Raw genomic sequence first — 23636 nt, 5'->3', positions numbered from 1 at the left:
TACCCAAGAGGTTCAATTTTTAAAATTAAATTAAAAAATTAAATAATCATTTGTTTCCAAAATAAAAAATACCCACGCTATCTATGTGAAAAACTCTATCGTATCTGCCTAAAATAATTAAAAAATCATTTGCGGCCAAGATAAAAAATACCCACGCTATCTACGTGACAAACTATCGTATCCGCCTAAAAAAATTAAAAAACAAGATGAGATTGCTGTACCCTACTTTTGCCTTGTCTAGATTATTAGATATAATGTGAATTCACAAGGTTATTTAAGTTCCATATAAAAATCAATTTCTTAAGTAAAGAAAGCTAGAAATAATAATTATTATTATTATGCAAAGTATAAGACTATTTCTAACACCAAAGCCTAGAGCTATCGTATACGGGCAGTTGTCCAAGACATGCTTGAAACTCGTTGCGCAAAAGTCTAGGTAACGATTATCCCATAGTAACAACCAAAAGCCCAAGAGCTATGAATTAAACGGCTCATTAACGTTGATTAAAAAAGTATTGCAAAATTAAGGGCATCCATACAACAATACAATCTAAAATCCAAAACAGTGGTGCAAATAAAAAAATTCATAGAACATTATTGACTCCAAATGACCCATGGAAACGGAAGAGCTTTGGTTCAACTATCATTTTCAGAATACCCTGTATATCTGAACGACACCCCCCAAATATAAGAATTTCCACATTACATATCGAAAAAGCTGTAGTTTTTACTTATATTTACATTTACTATGATATCCTATTTCCAAGGCCAAAATACATGCAAAGTCTTATAAAAATCACCAATACATTAAAGTATCTTATAGATAAAAATGTTCAGCATCTAGCATGCACCTCTGGTGGGGGGAACAAAAACGTTTGGGGGCGGACTGAGAGGAACAGTGTGCCTGGATTGAGGGAGGGGGAATGAAAAGGGAATTGGCTCATGCACAGATACCGATTTAATCTATAAGATAGGTTTCCCACCTACATCATGACTTGCGTTGCCCTTTAAAATGTAAATATTTATGGAATATCAATTTAAAAAAGGTGAATATTTTAAATTAAACTGCAAAGACTTTTTACCTAAAATCTTGATGCCTACCACGGTTTATAAGCCACAAACATATCCTGCAAATTTTACCACAACGTGACAGTTCATTTCCCATGAAATGACTTAATTTTGTAGAGACTATCAATATTTTTAAATGAATATAAAATTACCTGGAAAAGAGCAACAATGGCCAGCGTTGCATAAAGCTCTTCTCTGATCAGAGTGCCTGGAACTACCTTGTTTGTCATCTCCCAAATAAGACCTAAGGCCTCTCTTTGGAGACCAGATGACAAAAGCACAGGTAGTAACAAATCATTTGAAATGTCGTGAACCCCATTGGATGTTGTATAATTTTCGATGTGGCGATATAGAGCAGGCACTTGCTCAGGGCAACACCATCCTGGAAAACCTGGAAAAATATCAGACTTGGTACTTAATACTTCATTAGTTTTACCATGGACTAACAAAACGTAAGGACGATTTGCAGAGGAAATTTTGCGGCTTACGATCGTTAAATGTGCGCTCTGGCGGCGTTTCGCGGCATTACCGAGTCAAGGGGATGAAATCGTTGGAAGGGGAAGGAAAAAAAGTTGAGAAAAATTCATCCAATTACAATTGTTAGTCCATAGCTTAATTAAGCTGCCGCGATTCAAGTTATTTCATGGAGTAATTTCTTTAAATAATGAATTTTTTGTCCCATACATTTGAAGCTTTGTTACCAATATCCTTGAAAAAAAGAAGAGTAAAAACGATGAATTAACTGTTTCTGATAATTGTAAGTGAATGTTTAAACCAAGGCTTAGTTCGCTTTGTAAAGTTTGTATATTTTAAATTTATTTTACCCAGAGCAGTGTTATAAAAGGCCATCTTAACGCTTAAATAAAATTGATTTAAAGTATAATAAACTGCGAAATTTAGTCTTCAACCATACATTAATAGTTTAATTTCCTTTAAGATGATGATTTCCAAAATTTGAATTTATATTGTAACTCATTTTTAAAGAAAGCCAGCCTAAAAAAACCGTTAGAACTCGACTACTTGTCTCGACTTAAAAAAAAATGTTTTTGCCGCGGAAAGATGGCAGTACCTTTTTCCGTTTTGACTCGACTACCTTCAGTCGCGGAAGGGGTAAAAAGGGGGTCGACTTTTAACGGAACTCTGACGAGCCTTTCTAAAGGAGATTTTACCAATTACTAACTTCAAAGATATATAATTTTACACTATCTTGCGTGCATATAGAAACTATTAGTAATTGCAAGGAACAGTAAAATATTTAATAAAAATATAAGAATGTATAAAGATAAGGTGCTATAGTAAAAAATTACCAAGTAAGTGGTAACAGTGTTTACGTTTATTCGATATATTTTATTGCCATGCTGATTTCAAGAATTTTATTTATATTTAGGGAGAATGACTATGTTGAGATGATCTGCGGGCATCATGGTTGAATATTGGCCGGGGATGAGTGTGGGGAAGGAAAAATAAATTATATAGCAGGCTGATTTCACAGGAGGGCAAATAAGCCAGCACCCTCTCTTCATTATAAATTTATGCACTATTAAGGCATGACGGTGGGCCTTCTGTAATCGTACCTAGTGGCATCGTAATTAGTTAAATCGTATCAACTTAAATAGTAACAAAAATGAGAACAGATTTGCTTCCAAAACACGTAAAAGACGTTACTAAATTCCCCGTATTGGCGCCTGACCGCGCCGCGCACTCACTTCGCTCAAGCACCTCCCCAACCCCATACTAAAAAAAGCGATGGGCCATCTATAACGCAAACTAGAGGACAGTACCAAGCCTTACGCATCAAGTATATACTTTTAATATCAACCAGAAAAAAAGCGTTTGTGGCCCAAAAATACAAAACACCTAGAAAATGAACAAAACCTGTAATTGATTTTATTAAGTACGGGAATATCACTTTGTGGCCCATAAATACAAAACACCTAGAAAATGAACAAAAACTGTAATTGATTTTATAAAGTACGGGAATATCACGTGGAAATTATTAGGACACTGAAACTGTGGTGTCAGCGAACAAACGACGGAAATAAATATAACGAAACACCTGAAAATTCCCAAAAATGAGAAATTTTTAAAATTACATTAAAAAATTAAATAATCATTTGCGGCCAAAATAAAAAATACTATCGGCATCTACGTGACAAGGTCTATCAGGTGAAACCAAAATTAATATAAAATGCAATGAAAATGATAATTTTTAAAATTAAAAAATTAAATAATCATTAGCGGCCAAAATAAAAAATGCCCTCGGCATCTACGTGACAAGGTCTATCAGGCGCAACCAAAATTAATATAAAATTCAATGAGGCCGCTGTAGTTCACTTCACCAGAATTGGGGTCCAATTTTAAGTTTTTCTTGTAGATTTTACAATCCTTTGGTTTACAATAATATCTAACAGACTAAAAGTTCATGGAAAACAGATCATTTTCAAGATTTCAGAAGCAATAATGTAATTCAGTTAGCGTACTAATACTTTGTTTTACTGAATCCATGCGCTTTTTTCCATTTAAAGCCATTTAACTTGGGCGAACTTTTCTATGGTGAAACCATTAAAATTGGTACAGCCCAAGGCAAGAAAAAGAAAGTTGATAATTTGGCCTTAAAAATTTTTATTTCTCACTTTTTATTAAAGAGCAAGTTGCAAATTTTTCGTTATTATTTTGTTCTTAAACGACACGCATGGGTTTAAAATAACCAAATAAAGATTTGTTGCTTTCCGTTTTGTAGTTAATTAGAAATATTAAGTAGAAGGGCAAAAAAATGTGAAATTTAACGTGGTGATTGACGTCCTTGACTACTCGTTATTTCTCATTGGTTGCTATCGCCAACATAGTGTTTAGACTTGGATACCAGATGTAGATGCTACTGATTCCATGGCCAAATCCGAAAAATCTCCTATAGAACCATGAGATTCTACTACCGAATTTTGTATGCGAGCATGCTTACATGGATTTAAAAACACGTGCTCACGCTTATAATTTAGAGCGCGCTAAATTGGCATCGCCATATCAACCGAGGATATTACAAGAATTATCTTGATAGGATAGTGGGAACTATGTAGTCTACCAGATGCAGTGGGAAAACTCTGACAAAAGCGTAGTCAATGACGCCACAAACTAGGTGGTGCATCCCTAGTTACAAACTGAGTTTGAAAAGTTTCTCCAAAATATAAACCCTGGACATACACTTTCCGTAGGAAACTTATTCTTCGTATCTTATAAGAAAAACACTATAAAGTAACTCGACATATCCATAATATGGCTTATATGGCTTACCAGTGAGTTTTGAAGGTCTAGCTGTGGTAGCTAAATAACTGCCCCCCGACGGAGATACAGTTGAACCTTTACTTGCTAACGAATTTGGCTTTCTGTTTTGCTGTGACTGGAACTTTTCCTTTGCAATCATGTTTGTACACTCTTGCATCATATGTTCCAAGGCTGTAAACAAAAAAATTGTAAGTGTGGAGTCAATTAAGAAAAAAGTTAAATTTAAGTAATGGTAAGATATTTAACTACAAACATTTATGTTAGATCTATTATCAATCGGCAAGGTGATTTCATATTCTATTTCCATATAAAACTGAATTTATTAAGTAGTTACAAAACTTAGTATCACTTCTTACGACCAAAAAAACACACACCTGAACAGCTAAAAAACTAAAGTAAAACTAAAACTATATTTTTAGCAGATGACAGATTAAAGGGAATTTTTACACAGGAGTAATAATAATAATAATAATAATAATTCAATTCAATTCAACCAATGTTTATTTCCTATGACATAACATGCCTAAACGCAATTTTTATATTAATAATAATAAAATGCTTTTTTATTGGATCACCTTTTAAGAAAAATTTCTTATTTACAAAAGGGTCTTAGTCATAATTAAAAAAAGGGGGACATAGACTTTAAATTAATTACATTAAATTACATTAACTACAAGGAAATTAGACGCATAATATACTTCAGGCATAAAATAAATCACCTATAGATCAAGTTCTTTTAAATAGTTATATTTCCTTTTTAAATACATTTAGTGACATTCAATTTATATATATCTGGCAGTTGATTTCAGAGTTGTATAGCGACAAATTTGACATTTCTCCTGCAAAATTCTTTACACATTTCAACATAGAAGTAATTTTTGCAACCCCTAGTATAAATTCCATGAACATGTTTATATAAGGTTTCAGCACTTTCCAAATATGCTTACTGCCTTGCAATTTGCCAGAATTGTCCTTAAAATAGTTTTGGCAAGTTTGATGAGATGCGTTACATAATTTCTTTGCCTCTTGTAGCTATCCATAAAATAGCGCTCCACTTGACTCGTTTTCTCTCTGGGTTTTTATTTTAAATTTATCACGTAAGTGCATTTGATGACTTAAGTAAGACGTCATCCATGGAGAGTTTGTGGGAACATATCTTTTCTTTATAGGCGCATATTTGTCCCAGATTTTTAGGATAATATTTAAAAAAATTTCAGCTGCAATATTTACATCAATTAAATTCTCTATTGCCCATTCAGGCTCTGTTGAATTTATCCCACAAAATTATCTGTATTCATCGCTTTATAATTTCTGCAATTTTTTAATACTTTTTTAACTTTATTGCTTGTTTTCTTTCGCACCAAATATATTAAGTCATGATCAGAAATGCCAGTTGCCAGAGCTTTAACATTTATTATCTTTCCAGGGACATTTCCATAAATATTGTTGATTAAAGTCTGTGCTGTTAAAGTAATTGGAGTTGGCGTAGTAATTAACTGCTTAAAATCCTATAGTGTCCTGAGTAGTAGCTCTGTCTTCCCAGCCTTTGGAGTAGCATACAAATTACAGTTAGTATCACCTAGTAGAATTACAGGAGTAAATTACAAAGGAGTCTGGTACGCTAGATTCAGTAGTGTTAAATTCGGTGGGAGTTTGAAACGTCACCAATATTTCGCGAGAGTACCGCCATCTATGAAACCGAAAGGGAAAAACTCAGGTCAGCTGATTTTGTTTTTGCGCGCTCGAGGTCTTGTTTCACTGCCGCAAGGTAGTCTGGGTAATTTTGGAAATGGCTTCTATTCAAACTATCGGTTCTTGTCATAAATCAACTCAATACAATTATTACCTTCAAAAAAATATTGTCACGGCTGTTAAAACAAAAGATGTCTACACTTTATAATTATAACGTAAAACAATCGTCAAAGTACGTACAAACAAATGATGTTTTTTGTAAAGCCTTACCAAAGCCAACTCAGTCAAGGCCTATCGCCTTGCCAGTACCAGTGGGGAGCCCTATGGTAATTGAATCTAATAAATCAAAAGATAAAAGAAGAAAGTTTTGAAAGATGCCAAAACACAATGCTATATTTTACCCACATTGGATATATCAACCACAGATCAGAAAGTAGAATTTAAATCTGTTCAAACACAGTGTAATATTATGATAGAGAAACATTTGCTAGAAAAACCTAATTTCAAAGACAAGGAGACTGAAATCAGTGTTAATGTTAGTGATTGTGCATCACAAACTGCGCCTGACCCTGATCAATAAAGTGACAGGAATTCGAAATTCTACAACGTACTCTACTTTGATATATAAGGTATTTTTGTTTTCCTTTTACATAATACATCCACCACAGATTATTAATAAAACTATGTATATTTTAGGTGAAAAAGCTAATTAGAGGGGAGTTTGCTATAGAAATTACATCAAGTAAAGTTTGCGGAATCTTCAATGATGAACATGATCCCATATCACTGGTAGTCACGGAGAGTGGAAAAATCTGTTTATCCATATTGTTCAAAGAGGACCATATTGATAACGTACTAAATTCTGGAGTTGTGAATGAAACAAAACTTTGCTTTTTAAATCAGAGAAAAATAACAAGGTGTTTTGTCCGGGCCTTAACCCACGATATAATTAACCAGTTGCCGTTATCTCGTATAATCGAAAACCCAAAAGTTTTGAAAATTATATCCCCAGTGTCGCGATATCAAGCTAGTGATTGTCCAGTGTTTTTCTCAAAGACAATGGCAGTAAAGGCTGATAATTATATTGAAAAATGTCAAAACTGTAATTTAGTACAAAGAAATTTGTCAAGAGTGTTGAAACGTAAAAACGCTGAAACGCCAACAAGAAATTTGAAACGCTTAAGAATATCTAGCAATTATCCAGTATCTCTTTTAACCCCAAAAAGTAGAAAAATTAGGTTAAATCGTAGCAATAACGCTAGAAGATTTTTACAAGACAAGCTCAAGAAATTAGAAGCTTTAATTAAAGAAAAAGATATCAATTTGAATGACAGTCAATCAGACGAATTAAAAAAACTTTTAGACATTATTAATTCAGAGCACCCAGACAAAGTTAATAGTTTAATTAATGAAAGTTGCAACGAATTGCCAACCAGCGCTGAAACATTAAAGAAAATTTGGAAGAGAGATTCTGAAAGGCAGCATCGCGACGATACTAAGAAATTTTTCCAAGATCAAATTAGATGCAAAACTGGCTCGAAACAAAATAGATGGAATACCATAACGTATAGAATAGCCTTGGCTATTTATACCAGAAGTAAAGCTGCATTCGATGCAATACGTGATTTTGGAATTCTTCAACTTCCTTCCCTTGACACTCTGAGAACCAAAGCGAAGAAGTATGATAGTGGACCTGGAATTGACCTAGATTACATGAAAGATCAAGCTCAAAAATACACGTCATTTCAATCTGAAAAAAAATTAAAAGGAGAGAAAGAACCTCTCGGTGAAGATGTGCTTATATTTGATGAGGTCAAAGTAATTGATCAAGTCATTTGGAATTCCAAATCACACGCCTTCATGGGATTGGCTATGACGGAGGAAGAATATGCAAATTTACATGATGTTTTTTCAAATTCTCATAAAAAAACGCCAACTCCGGCACAATATATTTTGCAATTCTTATGGAGAGACATGTCCTCAGATTTTGACGTAATAGAACCCTACTACTCATCCAGCTACTCTATGAACATATTTTTCTCAATGACTTGCCTTTACGAAACTCTAAGAATTTTGGAACAATTTAATTTCAAAGTTATTGGACTGGTTTGCGATGGTGCAAGTTCAAATCTATCTCTTATAAAACTGACAATGGATACAAAAGGTGCATTTGGTTATAAAACAGAAGATAAAGAATACACTTTTGATATATTGCCCAAGTTCAAACACCCATTTGCGAAGGATCAAGACATATATTGGGTGACATGCCCAACCCATGATTTAAAAAATCTAATTGGCCAACTATATGCCTCACGAGAAGATGGTCCAAAAGATTTTTCAAGGGACGGAAGTAAATTTGGGTGGAAACAAATAGAAGACCTTTACAAACGAGAAGAAGAACGAGCTAAAAACTTACAAATGCGTGTTGTACCAAGGCTATTGAAAAGTTACATTATCAGGGACCCGTGGTCTAAACTCAATGTGAAACCATCTAAGATAATGCAACAACCAGCAGTTTTGTCAGAGTTGAAAGCACACTCCCTAAGCAATTCTTCAACCCAGGCCAGCCGTTGCGGAGCTTTACAATGTTATTATTACTTGGAAGCGTGCAACAAACTTTTTGAAAATGGTTTATTACATAAGGGAAAAAGAGGCTGATATTTTGAAGTCTATAAGGGAAGGATATAATTTTTTTGAGAAATGGTTAATTGAGTTAATAAAAGAACGTCCTGAATTCAAACCTAATAGCGCCACCCAAACTGAATTTATATCCTGGCAAACTTGGGACCTTCTGAGAATTGGCGTTTTTGGAATGGAAGGCTTAGCATTGGATTTTTTATCAAGGCATCCTGGATATTTCATTTCACCAACTCGTATAAATGGCAGTGCTGTTGAAAGTTTATTCGCGCAATTTAAGTATTCTACAGGCAGTAAACTGTCAAGCATTAACTACTCTCACGCACGTAAATCTGTAGCAGTTAGAGTAAATATTGGCAGCAGGCATTCCTCAAACAAAGATTACCGGGATGCTCCGTTGTACATCCGAACTGGAGATTTGTAATATTCACAATTTTTTTACTTTTTATTTAGTTTTAATAAGTTGACATTTTTGTGGTGATAGGTAATAAAATTATAGTAGTTTTCGTAACTTGAACTGAGTATTTTATTGTTAAGGATTATAATATTTTACCAAATATATAAGCTTATTGTTGTCAAATATCACAATAGCTGATTATCACTTATTCACTTTTAAAATTGGTAATGGACATAAAAATAGGAACGGTCCGTAAAAATAGAAACAAATATGAAAGTTTTCAGTCAAAATCATTTAAGAGATTCCTACCCGCTACCCTTTTGCTTTTTCGTAACTTCCCAATTTTTTTAGGATTCCTTTTACCAGAATGACTAGTGCTTTTCTTTGCGGTTTCTGTACCCTTCAATTTCTTCTTAGATTCTCGAGTTGAGAGTGCCAACAAGTTGTCCCTTAATCCCAGGTCTGTTTTCTTATTTTTTTTGCATTTTACAGTAGGAACTAACAAATTCTTGTACCCGGCAATGCACCATCTTCCTCAACCAGATTTTAAAAAAAGTATCAGAAATCTCTGGACTGACAACTTGAATGTTTTCTTTCAGAAGCCCATCTTCGTATAAGTCTCTAAGCTCTTCTATCTGGCTAAAGACGTGTCCGGTTGTTTTTTTTTATTAAATTAACTCCATATTTATTGTAGCACTTGGAATTTGCATAGCTTCTAGTTTCATCATTTATCCTTTTTATGAATGGGATAAACCCTGGTTTCGGGAAAAGTAAGCCTCCTTGATCAAGCACCTTTAGCTCTATTGGAAGATTATTTTCCTTTTCTACGTGAGTCATTCTAAAAAGAACAGTCATTTTGAAGAGCTGATGTTGTTCTATTATTTGTGTCGCAGACATATTTTTTTCCTCCCTTTAACCGAAACTCTTCGTATTCCACCCAAACCTCCTCCTCCAAGTTTGTATATTGCACTTATATTCTCTTCTTTCATGTATGAAGCATTGTTGGTGTTGGTTGTATCTTTCCACTTTTCTTTTTGGTCCATTAGTTGTGCATGTTCAAACACTTTGCTTACGTAAAATGATAAAATAGATATTAACTCCAAAATACCATCATTTGAGACAAGAATTTTGAAGCTATTGAAATATACCTCTCTCACTAAAGTTGCTTCTTTGTGGTAAACGAACATTAATTTGGCCATTGCAAATTTAGTTTGTTTACGAGGCTCATCTTTATTTGTATTTAAATTATCTTCTTCTAGGCATACTTTTTTCTTCTTTCTCGGTCTACCTTTAGATTTCGACTTGAGAAGCTCACAGTATATTTCTTTTTCAACTCTCTGGTAGGTTTCAATTAATTCTAGTGTATATTCAGCAACACTTGGGGATGTAGCAGTGTTCAAATTGTTAATGATGAGCTGTCGTTGTTCGCTGGGTTTTTCTTTTTCAAATTGAGCTTTCATAAAATCTAAAACTGAACTTAAATCCATTTCAAATATACTGTAAGTAATAACCATCTAACCAGAACCCTGCCTAAATGAACTCCATACAGCTCACGCCATAGCGATAAGCCTTGTAAATTTATAGCAGCAGACGACTTAATTTTCAGGAGAAAAAAATTATTTCCCAGAACACCTTTCGACACTTTGCTGCCACGTTATTGGTGGAAAACTTTTTGAAAATATAATGCCAATGGAGGGCGGTAGGTGGCACCGCTGTACCATTTTTTTTAAATTGATGACGTTCCAAACTCCCACCGAATTTAACACTACTGAATCTAGCGTACCAGACTCCTTTGTAATTTACTCCTGTCTTTACTAACAGTTCATCGATATCTTGTCTTTACTTCGTAGTCAGAGTTTGTATTGAATTATGAGGTGGAATATAGATTACTTCAACATAGGTATTAATGTTAATAATGCAAAAACCAAATACAAAAACTTCATAAAGGAAATATATTTCAATGAAAAGAAGTGCTAATACAAAAACATTTGATGATGGCTGAAATGAGAATATTCTAGTGCATCATGAGTAGACTAGTTTGCTATCTAGTGAAAGATAAACGACGGCAAAATTGAACTACAGCGGCCTCATGTAATTTTGTATTTTTTTGGCGGAGAATGTAGCACTTGACGCGTAGATTACGAAACTATTTTTTTGGGCCACAAATGATTATTTTTTTAATTAACTTAATTTTAAGAAAGTAGTAATTTTAGGGGATTACCGTTTTTTGTTTTTTTTTGGCGGAGAATGTAGCACTTAACGCGTAGATTACGAAGTTATTTTTTTGGACCGCAAATGAAATTTTTAATTAACTTAATTTTAAAAAAGTAGTAATTTTAGGGGATTAGTAACGTTTTTCGAAAAAATAGTTACGTCGTGCATCCGTCGACACCACTTTTTTGACGAAGATAATTACTTCCAAAACACGTAAAAGACGTTATAAATTCCTCGTATTGGCGCCTGACGCACTTTGAGATTCCCCGTATTGGCGCCTGACGGCGCCGCGCACTCACTTCGCTCAAGCGCTGGGGGCGCGTGGCGCCTCCCCAACCCCATACTAAAAAAAGCGATGGGCCATCTATAACGCGACCTAGAGGACAGTACCAAGCCTTACGCATCAAGTAAATACTGTTAATATCAACCTGAAAAAAGCGTTTGTGGACCAAAAATACAAAACACCTAGAAAATGAACAAAACCTGTAATTGATTTGAATCAAGTCTCTCTTAAGAAGTACGCGGATGATAATGCTCTTATAAATTCGGCAGCAACAATTGATGAGTTAATGAGGGAATTGGAGAAAGAAACACAAAATTTTAAATCCACTTTGAAATCTAGGCGCTTAGTACTAAAAAATCTAACGCAGTTTAAAAAAAAGGCGAAAAATTTCATAATAAACAGCCCCCTTTACTAAAAATATCTAATTGATGTAACTGTACTATACCCTTTTCTATTTTAAAATTTTTTGCATTATTTAAAATTTATATATTTTTTTTTCTTTTGAATTTGCTCTGTAAGTTTTTTTTTTCTTTTTTTTCCTCTTTGGTATTTGATATTTTTATACCTCTCACACCTATACTTGCCTGGGGTTACATGGCCTAAAAGTCATTTCTGACTTGGCCTATATCAATTGTATATATACTTCTCTTAAGTGAAGCTAAATAAACCAATTATTATTATTATTATTATTATTATTAAATGAGGGGAAAACTGAATTTATGATTTTTTGCCCCAATGGAAAATCATTACAACCAGATGATAATAACACGATCGTAGGTACTGAAGTCAAGAGGGTATCGTCCTACAAATATCTTGGGGTCATAATAGACTATACACTAACATGGAAACATTACATCGATTACGTCATTAAAAAGACTAACAGTCGGTTAGGTATACTAAGACCGCTACAAGCATCTCTTGAAACAGACACCCTAAATATATTATACAAAGCCCTTATACAGCCAATTTTCACCTATGGTGATATTTTTTATAACTCGGCCAGTCAATCCAATTTAAAGAAAATACAAATTGCTCATAATAACGGTGCACGTTTTGTGGCCAGAAAGAAGAAAGGAACCAATATCTTGATACTTATGTATAAAGTGTCAAAAAATCGCTCTCCAGAATATCTTTTTGACTTTTTTAGAAAACCTGCTGAAGTTCATAAACACCAAACCAGCGGTTCTAAACTAGACTTTTATTCTGACCATCTAAAAACATCCTTACGTAATAAGAGTTCTAAACATCGTGGAATAAGTTTGTGGAACAATATGAAAAGCGAATTAAAACAAATAGACCATTTTAAACAATTCAGGGAAGATGTGACAAAATATATTATTAGCATGGACATATAATTGTATTGAGACTATATTTCAGAGTTTAAATTCCTTATTTTATTTTTATAAATTAATACTCGGGACCTCTTTGTAAATCAGATTTTTTTTTCTGAAAGAGACATCCAATAAAGCCTTTTATTATTATTATTATTATTATTTTATTAAGTACGGTAATAGCACTTTGTGGCCCAAAAATACAAAACACCTAGAAAATGAACAAAAACTGTAATTGATTTTAGAAAGTAAGGAAATATCACGTGGAAATTATTAGGACACCGAAACTGTGGGGTCGGCAAACACACGACGGAAATAAGTACAACGAAACACGTGAAAATGCCCAAAAATTAGAAATTTTTAAAATACATAAAAAAATTAAATGATCATTTGCGGCCAAAATAAAAAATACCCTCGGCATCTACGTGACAAGGTCTGTCAGGAGCAACAAAAATTCATATAAAATTCAATGAAAATGAAAAATTTTTAAAATTAAAAAATTAAATAATCATTTGCGGCCAAAATAAAAAATACCCTCGGCATCTACGTGACAAGGTCTATCAGGTGCAACCAAAATTAATATAAAATTCAATGAAAATGAGAAATTTTTAAAATGAAAAACATTAAATTAGAAAATTAAATAATCATTTGCGGCCAAAATAACAAATGCCCTCGGCATCTACGTGCCAAGGTCTATCAGGCGCAACCAAAATTAATATAAAATTCAATGAGGCCGCTAGAGTGGTTGGCACACTCCCCAGACTTAAACCCATTGGCCTTTCATGACCATAATCATCGAAAAAAGAATACTGGAGTCGCCAGAAGATCTAGCAAATGTGGTTCAGCGAGCTTAGAACAGATTCCTGCAGATTACATTAGAAATCTAACAAATTCCTTTCATCGACGATTGTTAGAATGTGTAAGGAGGGGAGACGCCACACCGTATTAACGTACGTCTTATATACAAAATCTGTTTTTGTTTAAAATATACATTGGATGTTTGAAATATTTATATTTTTTATTCTGTTAAATGTCATGTTTGATCACTAGTAAAACATGACTAAATTTAATCATCGGTGTTTACCTTGGCAATATTTGGGGAACTTATAAAATATTACACCTTAAATTGACTTTTAAACTTCGAAAACATTACATTCTTTCAACTTCAATGATAAGGTTATAAAAAAACGTAGAAAAATTAGAATATTTATTTTTGTTAAGAATTTTGTTTCTTTTAAAATCGAAAAATATTGAAGTTCAGAAGTTTTTGAAAAATTATAGGCATTTATTTTCCCACCAAGGGAAGAGAATGTAACCTTGCAGCCACTGGGGGAATACTATGCCAACTAGCGGGCCAGCTGGGAGTTAACCACTCCCATACTAATTCCTAACTGCTACTAATCACTGACTCTACAGCTCTACCTCTAATGTTCTGCTTCTCACTCTCTCTGCTTACCTCCTTTTATACTAACTCCACACTGGCACCACCACCGGTGCCCTTGGGAGTTAGGCCTGATACGATAAGGGGTTTGGCCATTTGGCCTACTAACAATATGGCTGCCACTGATCCTGTTGGCTACAGTAAGCCAAACCAAATGCAAGGTGATCTTTGCGAGATCACCACAACACCTAGAAGTGGAACCCTATGTGATACTTTCAGTGTAGAATTGAATAATCTCGTTACGGCAGCAAGCATTTGTTCGTAAATACCACCGTTCAAATAAAAGATTTTCCCGACATATGTGGTCAAGTTAAAAACTAAGAGTAGTGAGATAAATTTCATGGCCATAAAAACCAGTAGGACTTTAAACGTAGCTTTAGGGTCATTCCCGAACAGATTTTCCCACTTGTTCACCCAACCATCGCCAAATTTCGTGAAAACTTAAATTTTGAAAATTAAAATTTTTTCCGCATTCCCTATACGCGCTTTAGTTGCAGTCAAAAAACTGCGAGGGTAATATTTTTTGTTTTCGAGTAAAAAATTATTTGGTATACCCCTCCTTAAAAAATATATAGAAATTTAAAAAATATATACAGGGTGTTAACTATAAAGCGATACAGAGCCAATTACTCAACATGTGTTTTAAGTAAGGATTTTAAATTTGCAGGTTACATAGAGGGTGCAGGGGGACAAATGTCAATGAAAATTTCAATGACCTTGAACCGGGTCTTCAAGGTCATTCAAATTTTATCTCGAGAACCATTAGGATTAGAAAAATGGGTCCAATTAAAAATGTGTTCTACGTTTAATTTAAGTCTAAGCAACTTTGACCCGATTTAATTTGACCAATGGGAAGCCGAGAAATGTTAGACCGAAAACCATAAGGTCGTGTGTGGAATTCTAATCTTAAATTTCTATATATTTTTTAAGGAGGGGTATACAAAATATTTTTTTTTTCTCGAAAACAAAAAATATTACCCTCGCAGTTTTTTGACTGCAACTAAAGCGCGTACAGGGAATGCGGAAAAAAATTAAATTTTGAAAATTAAAAATAAGCTATTTTCAGGGTCAAAGGTCAACTATTTAAAACTTGATTTATTGTATTTTATCTTATATATAACATGAACCTAAGTGCTTAGTTACATTGCGCTCTTCAATTCCTTTAAAATGAGCCCTCTTTCGAATTTTTGGGTTAAGTAGAAGCTGAGATAAAAAATGGTTAATGGTAGGGTTCAATGTCATTTTCAAAAATGTGACTACACTGTATATCAGCAACCGCTCAACCAATCTTCCTGAAAATTTAAGAATCGACTTCTACAGCCTCAATAACCCTATATACAAGTTTTCACGAAATTTGGCGATGGTTTGGTGAACAAGTGGGAAAATCTGCCCTGGAATGACCCTTTAAAGTTCGCAGTCGACAATCCTAGACGATTTTTAAGAATCCTATTTTTATTGACTGTCGCTAAGTCTCTATAAATTATACCTGAACCGTCATTGTATGTAATTATTTGTTTAACCGGTTAAAACAATCATGAACTACAATTATTTTATCAATTTGCTAGATAAGCTTTAAAGCTTTAACTTTCTGACCTTTCTCGTCTAGTAAATTTTGACTATCATTTTTATAATTTCAAATTGATAAAAAACAACGGCAGTTTAACGACCGGCATCTGACTACCTACACCCCACCAGATTTGACCACATGAATCCCTCTAGTGCTGAAAAACCGAAACTTATTGAGTCAGGCATTGCCTCGCAGTAGAAAAGCCTCCGCTCCCTCCTCCAATCAAAATATGTTCTATTTTCTTTCACCAGGTAACGACAATTAAAGCATAGACCTTGCCTATTATTCTACGGTCTATTTTCGTTTTCACAGAATTATTGTTAGTCTCAAAATTTGGGGGGACTTCAGTCTTATGGTGACTCTGCCTGCCTTCTCCCATACAATTTCCACATTGAATTAATGTTAATTATATATTCTGAGAGAACATAGACCCATCTTCCAACAATATCCTTTAGAAAATAGCATTTCTACGCCCTTTTATTAACAAAATACTGGATTTACTAAAGAATTAGTACTATATTTTATAGTGCCATAATATCTTATACAAACTAAAAACATTATATTTTATAGTGCCATAATATCTTATAGAAACTAAACAATTTTATTGAAAAATAAAATACAGCGTAATGAAATGTATAACCAGTTTAAATCTGGTAGCCTTGCCAATGAAGACGAAATTGTTTTATTTTTATAAATAATACCTGTGTAAAGTGACCGGATAGATGGCAATTCCTTTAATATAATAAACTAAATTATTTTATTCTAAATAAATTTGCAGTAAAAATTTCTTGAAATTTTTTTATTTACAAAACATTTCGCAGCTATCATAAAACTAGTATTTTGCGTTGAAAAAGTTAATTCTAACAAATTCGAATTGAAAAATATCTTATTTATCCTATTTTTATTAGACCAGACATTTTTAAGTTATCAAAAATTAAAGTTTATATCTAATAGCAAATATGGGTTATACCATATATAACATAATCACTCATAAGTATGCCATTAAAGCATTTTCGTTAATGAAACCTTGTTCACGGGATATGACGTAAATAACGTCACTTAAAGCTCAGTGACGAAATACGCGTCATCAACTTTACTGATTGGAAACGGAAGTTAGTGAGAATTCCTCGCGCGTTTCTGGATTTGCCTATGTCAAGTTTAGTTCGTGCCTTGCGATCACATGATTTCATTTCCATGGTAACCTTTTCAATAGCGCAAGGATTATAAGCATTTAAAAATTCGTTAAAACGCTCAGCGACGCCGTTCTTTTCCAGGGAGTACGTATTTGTCCTCTCTATTTGAACTCCGTCTTCTTTACATGACCTTTCAAATGCCTTCGAACAGTACTCCAAGCCATTGTCTGTTCTTAATCTCATAAGCCTGTTACCCGTCTGTCTCTCTGCCCAAGACTTAAACTCCAAATAGACTTCTAAGACATTCTGTTTTGATTCCAGGATATATATCCTTGTTCTTCTTGTAAAATCATCCACGAAGTTTATAAAGTATATTGCCCCTACACGAGATAGAACTGGTGAAGGGCCCCAAAGGTCCCTATGAACTAGCTCCAATGATCGTGTTGTTGTTATCTTCTCTATAGCCCTTGCGGGTGCTTTAGTTGACTTGGCCAACCGACAAGGTATACATAGCGTGAATTGCCCTGTGAACTTTGGTAAACCAAGAACCATGGCATTTCTGCTTAACCGTTTCATTCTGTCCACATTCGGGTTAATTCGACCTCTCCAATACCTTCAGCTTGTGAACTCTTATCAGCTGAGTCCACCTTTCTATCAGTCTTCGTAAGAACCGTAAACCAATCGTTGTTTTTACAGAAATGGTGGGTTGCACCACAGTCCAGAATCCATGCATCTTTCTCCATTTCAGTCAACATCGCTGAAGCAAAGAAAACTCTCTTCTTGCTTTGCTTCTTCCGATCATTGGGTTCTGCCTGCTGTCTGCTACCTGAGTCCACTTTACAGTCCCTTGCGAAATGACCTTCTTTGTTACAATTGTAACATGTAAGCTTCTTAGTCTTTCGCTGTTTGGTGTTTGTACGTTTCGCCTGTGCATAAACCACTAGTACTAAACGAGGGGAAAACTGAATTTATGATTTTTTGCCCCAAGGGAAAATCATTACAACCAGATGACCATAACACGATCGTAGGTACTGAAATCAAGAGGGTATCGTCCTACAAATATCTTGGGGTCATAATAGACAATACACTAACATGGAAACATTACATCGATTACGTCATTAAAAAGACTAACAGTCGGTTAGGTATACTAAGACCGCTACAAGCATCTCTTGACACAGACACCCTAAATATATTATACAAAGCCCTTATACAGCCAATTTTCACCTATGGTGATATTTTTTATAACTCGGCCAGTCAATCCAATTTAAAGAAAATACAAATTGCTCATAATAACGGTGCACGTTTTGTGGCCAGAAAGAAGAAAGGAACCTCAGCTACATATACACGAGACCAATTAAACTGGCTCACCTTGAAACAGCTTTATGTTAAAAATATCTTGATACTTATGTATAAAGTGTCAAAAAATCGCTGTCCAGAATATCTTTTTGACTTTTTTAGAAAACCTGCTGAAGTTCATAAACACCAAACCCGCGGTTCTAAACTAGACTTTTATTCTGACCATCTAAAAACATCCTTACGTAATAAGAGTTCTAAACATCGTGGTATAAGTTTGTGGAACAATATGAAAAGCGAATTAAAACAAATAGACCATTTTAAACAATTCAGGGAAGATGTGACAAAATATATTATTAGCATGGACATATAATTGTATTGAGACTATATTTCAGAGTTTAAATTCCTTATTTTATTTTTATTTTATTTTTTAAATTAATACTCGGGACCTCTTTGTAAATCAGATTTTTTTCTGAAAGAGACATCCAATAAAGCCTTTTTTTTATTATTATTATTATTTCCAATACCTTTTCAATAGCGCAAGGATTATAAGCATTTTGCATTTTGGGTCCGCCTAATGTATGTTCCCGCGTGAAACAAGGTCTCATTGAATTTTTTTCAATGGAAATGTTATATAGAGGCATACTTATGAGTAATTATGTTACATATGGTTATACTGCATCATAAACTGCTACAAATATAAATTTTATATCAAACGTTAGAGGTTTTAACATTTATGGGTTGTGAAAAGAAAACTATTATGTCACATTTGTAACCAATTATAAAAATATGCCGATTTTGTTAATTTCATTAACTAGTTAATTCCGAATTGAATTTTCATATGTCTATAATTTTTTTAATATTGACCCAAAATAAATATTCCAACACTTTTACAATAAAAATCAACCCCAAGAAATATGAAAAACGCATTAAAAATTCGATGAATTTAAAAATAGAGAAGTTATTATATAGATCAGTAGACAAAAATAGGTCCAAACAATTTTCTCTTTCTCAAACACTAATCACCATTTTTCTATGATTTCTAGAAATTAAAATATTTAAAATTATTCGGCAAAAATACAACGCATCAAGACTTTTTGAACAGAGTGTACCTAATACATGAATGAAATAGCATTAAATAATTATATGTTGGCATACCACCTCACTATGCATAAAAACCTGTAGGCATTAAAAAAGTTGCTAGATGTCTTTAGTCTAGTGTGGAGCCTTGATTTATGGCATATTAAATTTTCTGGGTGCTCAATCACACCCAAAAGCACATAGGGTTGTCACTGCACTTTGATGTAACATACTCCAAGTCTCCAACTATCTCACTTTTTATATACAAACTGGTCTATTAATGGTGATGAATGCAAAACAATTTCACTTACGTTTCATATAATTTTTATTGTATTAACTGTGTATATTCAGTACTATAGACGATAATATAAAAAATAATTACATTTCTTTTCCTTTTTCTTGAGGTCTCCATTTAAGGAGGTGGAACCTTTTTTAGATGACATCATCTTTGTCCAGTAATAGTATAACACGTTACCAGACAGTACTTGATTTTTAGCAGCATAGAATGTTTGTCTATTGGAACAATCTGAAAAAAAGTTTAATTAGTAAATTAGCACCACTTCCTACAGAACTATTTTTCAAATAAGCCCCTTCCCTGTTTTGTTTAACAGAATTTCTTACCTAAAACATGTTTAATGCTACTGTAACAATACCTATGAGATGGCTGGTAAATTTACATTGCTAAATGAGCGCAAAAACTAACTGAATTATGATGTGTATTTTCTTCATGCTCAAACTAAAGGAATTAGTTGGGCTTACGTTTTGGCAAGATTGTAAAATAAGTTAAAATGTTAATTATTATTTTAGTAATAATTTTTATGCATGTATCCTTAAAGAGTAAGTTGTTTAAGCATTCTATTTAGTGATCGTACGGGGCGACACTTGAGTCGGGGTCGGGGTTGGGGAGAGAAAAAAACCCCGAAAACCGGGTCAGGTCGGGGTTTTTTGGAATTTTTATTTTTGAGTGTTTTCTAATTACAAAAGTGACGAGAGTAGTCGCTTCAAAGGTTGACTATTTAAAAGTAAAAGTAAAAATATAATTGTATAATATTGTTTCATAAGTGTGACACTTCCTATTCTTAACGTTCCAAAGTTTTACTGAGAGTTACTCACAAAACGGAATTACGGGCTACATCACAGATTTGCGTCCGCTTGCTCCCGCATCACATGTAGCCTTTGACAGCGCCTCACTAGGGGGAGATTTTCTTCTCGTGATGACGTCACTTCGTTACTAGCTCTCAGTGCAATATTTCCCAAAGTGACAAACTTTTTGAACAATATTATAGACTTATGCCAAAATCAACACCACAGCGAATGAGAGGCGAGCCAGGCGAATGTGACGCGACCATTGTACCTTAAAACGAGAGAAGTCGCTGAGAGAATAGGCTGCTGGCTTGCCCCATTCAGCTCCGTTTTGGTTGTACCTAAGCGCTCGCTCTAGCATTTATTCAATTTTTTTTTTATTTGGAAAACCCGACCAAAAAAAAACCCCCCGAATAAAAATTTAACAACCCAACCCGAGTCGGGTCGGGGTTGAAAACCCGGGGATCACCGACTTACCGGGTTGGGGTCGGGGTCCCCTTACGATCACTAATACTATTAATTAGTAAAATGTAAAGCATAAATAATTTTTTTCCAATGGGAATTTGAAAATTTAATAACACAGTTAATTGATATATTTGGCTCAAAACTTCATCATGTTCTTTAAACACAGAAACCACATGATTTCTATAATTTTGATCTCAAGGAGTTATATATAAGTACACGAATTTTAACCCGGCCACCCGAATTAAAGGCCATAAAAGTCTCTAGATGATTTGGACTATGGTAGTGCCTTATAGCTAATTATTATTATTACATGCCCATACAAGAGTTTCCAAAGTACAGCATGTTAATATCAATTTTTTTTATTTTACAGCACTCAAAAATTTAGTCAACTTTCATCGGCAGTATCCAAGTCTATCTACCTATTCCGCTCTTGCTTGTGAGATAGCTCCACCTCATTATACTGTGATTGGAGAATAGGTAGAATAAAACTACTTGGCTTGACAAAAATGGCCTGTGGTGCCGATAGTTGCCCATATCTGATGTGGAGGATTAACGGTAATCCCCAATTGAAGCTTACAATACTTTTACACAGGATTTCACTAGTACCTCTAATTTCACAAGTAGAGTAGCACTGAAAAGTTCCACTCAAATCTTAATAGTACATAAATTGTTGCGTAATTGGTCAGCCTTACAGAGCTCCTTCTTTAGGGCTTGTAGCCAGTAACATCTTTCAACAATTGTTATATTTTGCTTACTTCATACTCAAAGGGGGAATAAATCTCTTGAGAAATTTTAAAAGGATAGTAGCTAAATATTTATCTATAACTTTAAGACTTTTAATAAGTGATCATACAATTCTGTTAACTAGCAACAAATTTGAAGTACAAAATCCGAACACATCAAATATTTTATTAAATTTTACAAGACTGTAAAAATGTTTGCAAAACTAAAAATTGGCCTGTGAGCGATATTTTATTGAATTGCCCAACGAAAGCAGTCTCACCTCCAGACAAATGCTGACACATTGGTTATTGGATCAGCCACCATTAATTTACCTGTCCATAAATTTTCAACATTTTTTATTAAATTCTTAGCTATTCAGAAAGCTTGCTATCCATGATAAAATTACAAATACAGTTAGTACAATAAAAAATAAAATCAAACTATTACTTACATCCCTGACTGAGCTTAGGTACTACAGTTTTCTAGAATTATCCTCATTTGAGATTTTCTTTTTTTCATTAGCCTAGTATAAAGTGTCAAAGAAGAAGCCTTACGCACCACAGCAAAAAAAAATTATGACGTTTGCCTTTTTTTATTGAGAAAGGTGTTTATGGGACTGACAATTCAGTCCTTTGATCCGCAAAACATGAATGCATTCCTCTCAGCATATGTAACATAATTACTCAAGTATGCCACTGTACCTTTATTCCATTCAAAAATTTTCAATAACGGTTTGTTTCACCACGAACCAGTAAAAACGTGGCCTACGTTAGATTTTAACCTTTTTATTCATCCTAGTAATTTTGGAAGTCACACTATTAGCTACTAACATATTTATTTCAGCCAATTGAAAACCTCTAAATTGAGAAGGAATTATTTGCGTCGGAATTTTAGTCCGCCCATGGACTAATTAACAACATTAATTAGTGCATGGTCCGCCCAATGTAGCTTTATTGAAATTTATAAACTCGCTCGGTTTGTGCGGATGAAGTGAAAGAAAAATTAAAGGTTGGGAAAAATTACCAATAAGTGATCGCTTTCTGAAAATGGAACCAGCGTTTTTAAAACCGATACCGAGCCTAGAAAAGTTAGGCCTAGGCTCAAAAGAATCTACAAAGACTCCAACCATAGCCAACTAAATACATATGTATTTAGTTGGCTATGCTCCAACCCATTGAGTTGGGAATAAATAGAGGTACAACTAAATCTGGCTGGCGCGGGCATAGAAATCGGATAACAAACTAGAACGATTTTTGAAATTTTGTCGCGGGTTCCGATTAGAACTTTTAAAAAACCCTGCCTTTGGCCCATGCTTTTCGTTTGACTGGCAACGAAAGTTACGCCATCGGTGCCAAACTTGTGAACTAACACTCTATTTCGCCTAAAATTAAATGGCCGACTTTAGCTCGACGCTAACGCGGTTTTTTTCCATCTTTAAAGTAACTTATGTTTAATTAAAGTAATCAAATCGTGTAAGAGTACATACTCTAAAGAAAACATATCTTTTCACAGGTTAGTGTTAGAAATAGTTTTCTTTTTACCATAATTTCCAATCACTAAGAACGCACTAGAAAACGAGTTTCTTTCAAATCATAGAAAGATAGTTTTTTCAATAAAAAATGAAGAATGGTTCAAAATTCCGTAACTAAATATTTAAGGAGTAATTACTCAAACAAAAACATATCTTTTCACAGGTTACTGCTAGAAATAGTTTTTTACGAGCAATGGTTATGGGGAAAACCAGTGCACAGTTATGGTTTATCGCAAATATCTACGTTAGTATTGTATGAACGGCTATAAACCCAAGTATGAACATTAGGATCCGGCTATTAGCCTAGCTGATAAAAAAAAAACGGGTCTTACAATTTTGCGCCTTCGTTGACTTAAAACGCATCCGCCGCTCTTCATGTAACCGCGTTTAAAATTTACCACCCAGCTAACTCTTGTTAT

The 23636-nt window shown here is 34.0% G+C and overlaps 1 protein-coding gene across 3 annotated transcripts in view; it reads right to left on the bottom strand.

Annotated features, from left to right (window-relative positions):
• LOC149959082 (uncharacterized) overlaps window positions 1-22176 on the bottom strand; it is a 36049-nt gene extending 13873 nt beyond the window's left edge. The window contains exons 1-4 of one of the 3 annotated variants that reach the window (XM_090166416.1): window positions 22138-22176; window positions 19798-19941; window positions 4357-4518; window positions 1221-1459 (exon numbers count right to left, since the gene is read on the bottom strand). In XM_090166416.1, coding sequence (XP_090022542.1) covers window positions 1221-1459; window positions 4357-4518; window positions 19798-19861 — 465 coding nt within the window. In that variant the 5' untranslated portion in view covers window positions 19862-19941; window positions 22138-22176. Of the gene's footprint in view, window positions 1-1220; window positions 1460-4356; window positions 4519-19797; window positions 19942-20524; window positions 20716-21966; window positions 22100-22137 lie in introns of those variants that run through there. The other 2 variants (XM_090166415.1, XM_090166417.1) reach the window with 2 other exon arrangements.
• Between the last annotated feature and the right edge of the window lie 1460 nt (window positions 22177-23636).

This window comes from Leiobunum rupestre, chromosome 2 (assembly GCF_980474605.1).
Source record: "Leiobunum rupestre chromosome 2, qqLeiRupe1.1.hap1, whole genome shotgun sequence".
Classification (NCBI taxonomy): domain Eukaryota; kingdom Metazoa; phylum Arthropoda; class Arachnida; order Opiliones; family Sclerosomatidae; genus Leiobunum; species Leiobunum rupestre.
This window is presented reverse-complemented; position numbering and strand designations above follow the sequence as displayed.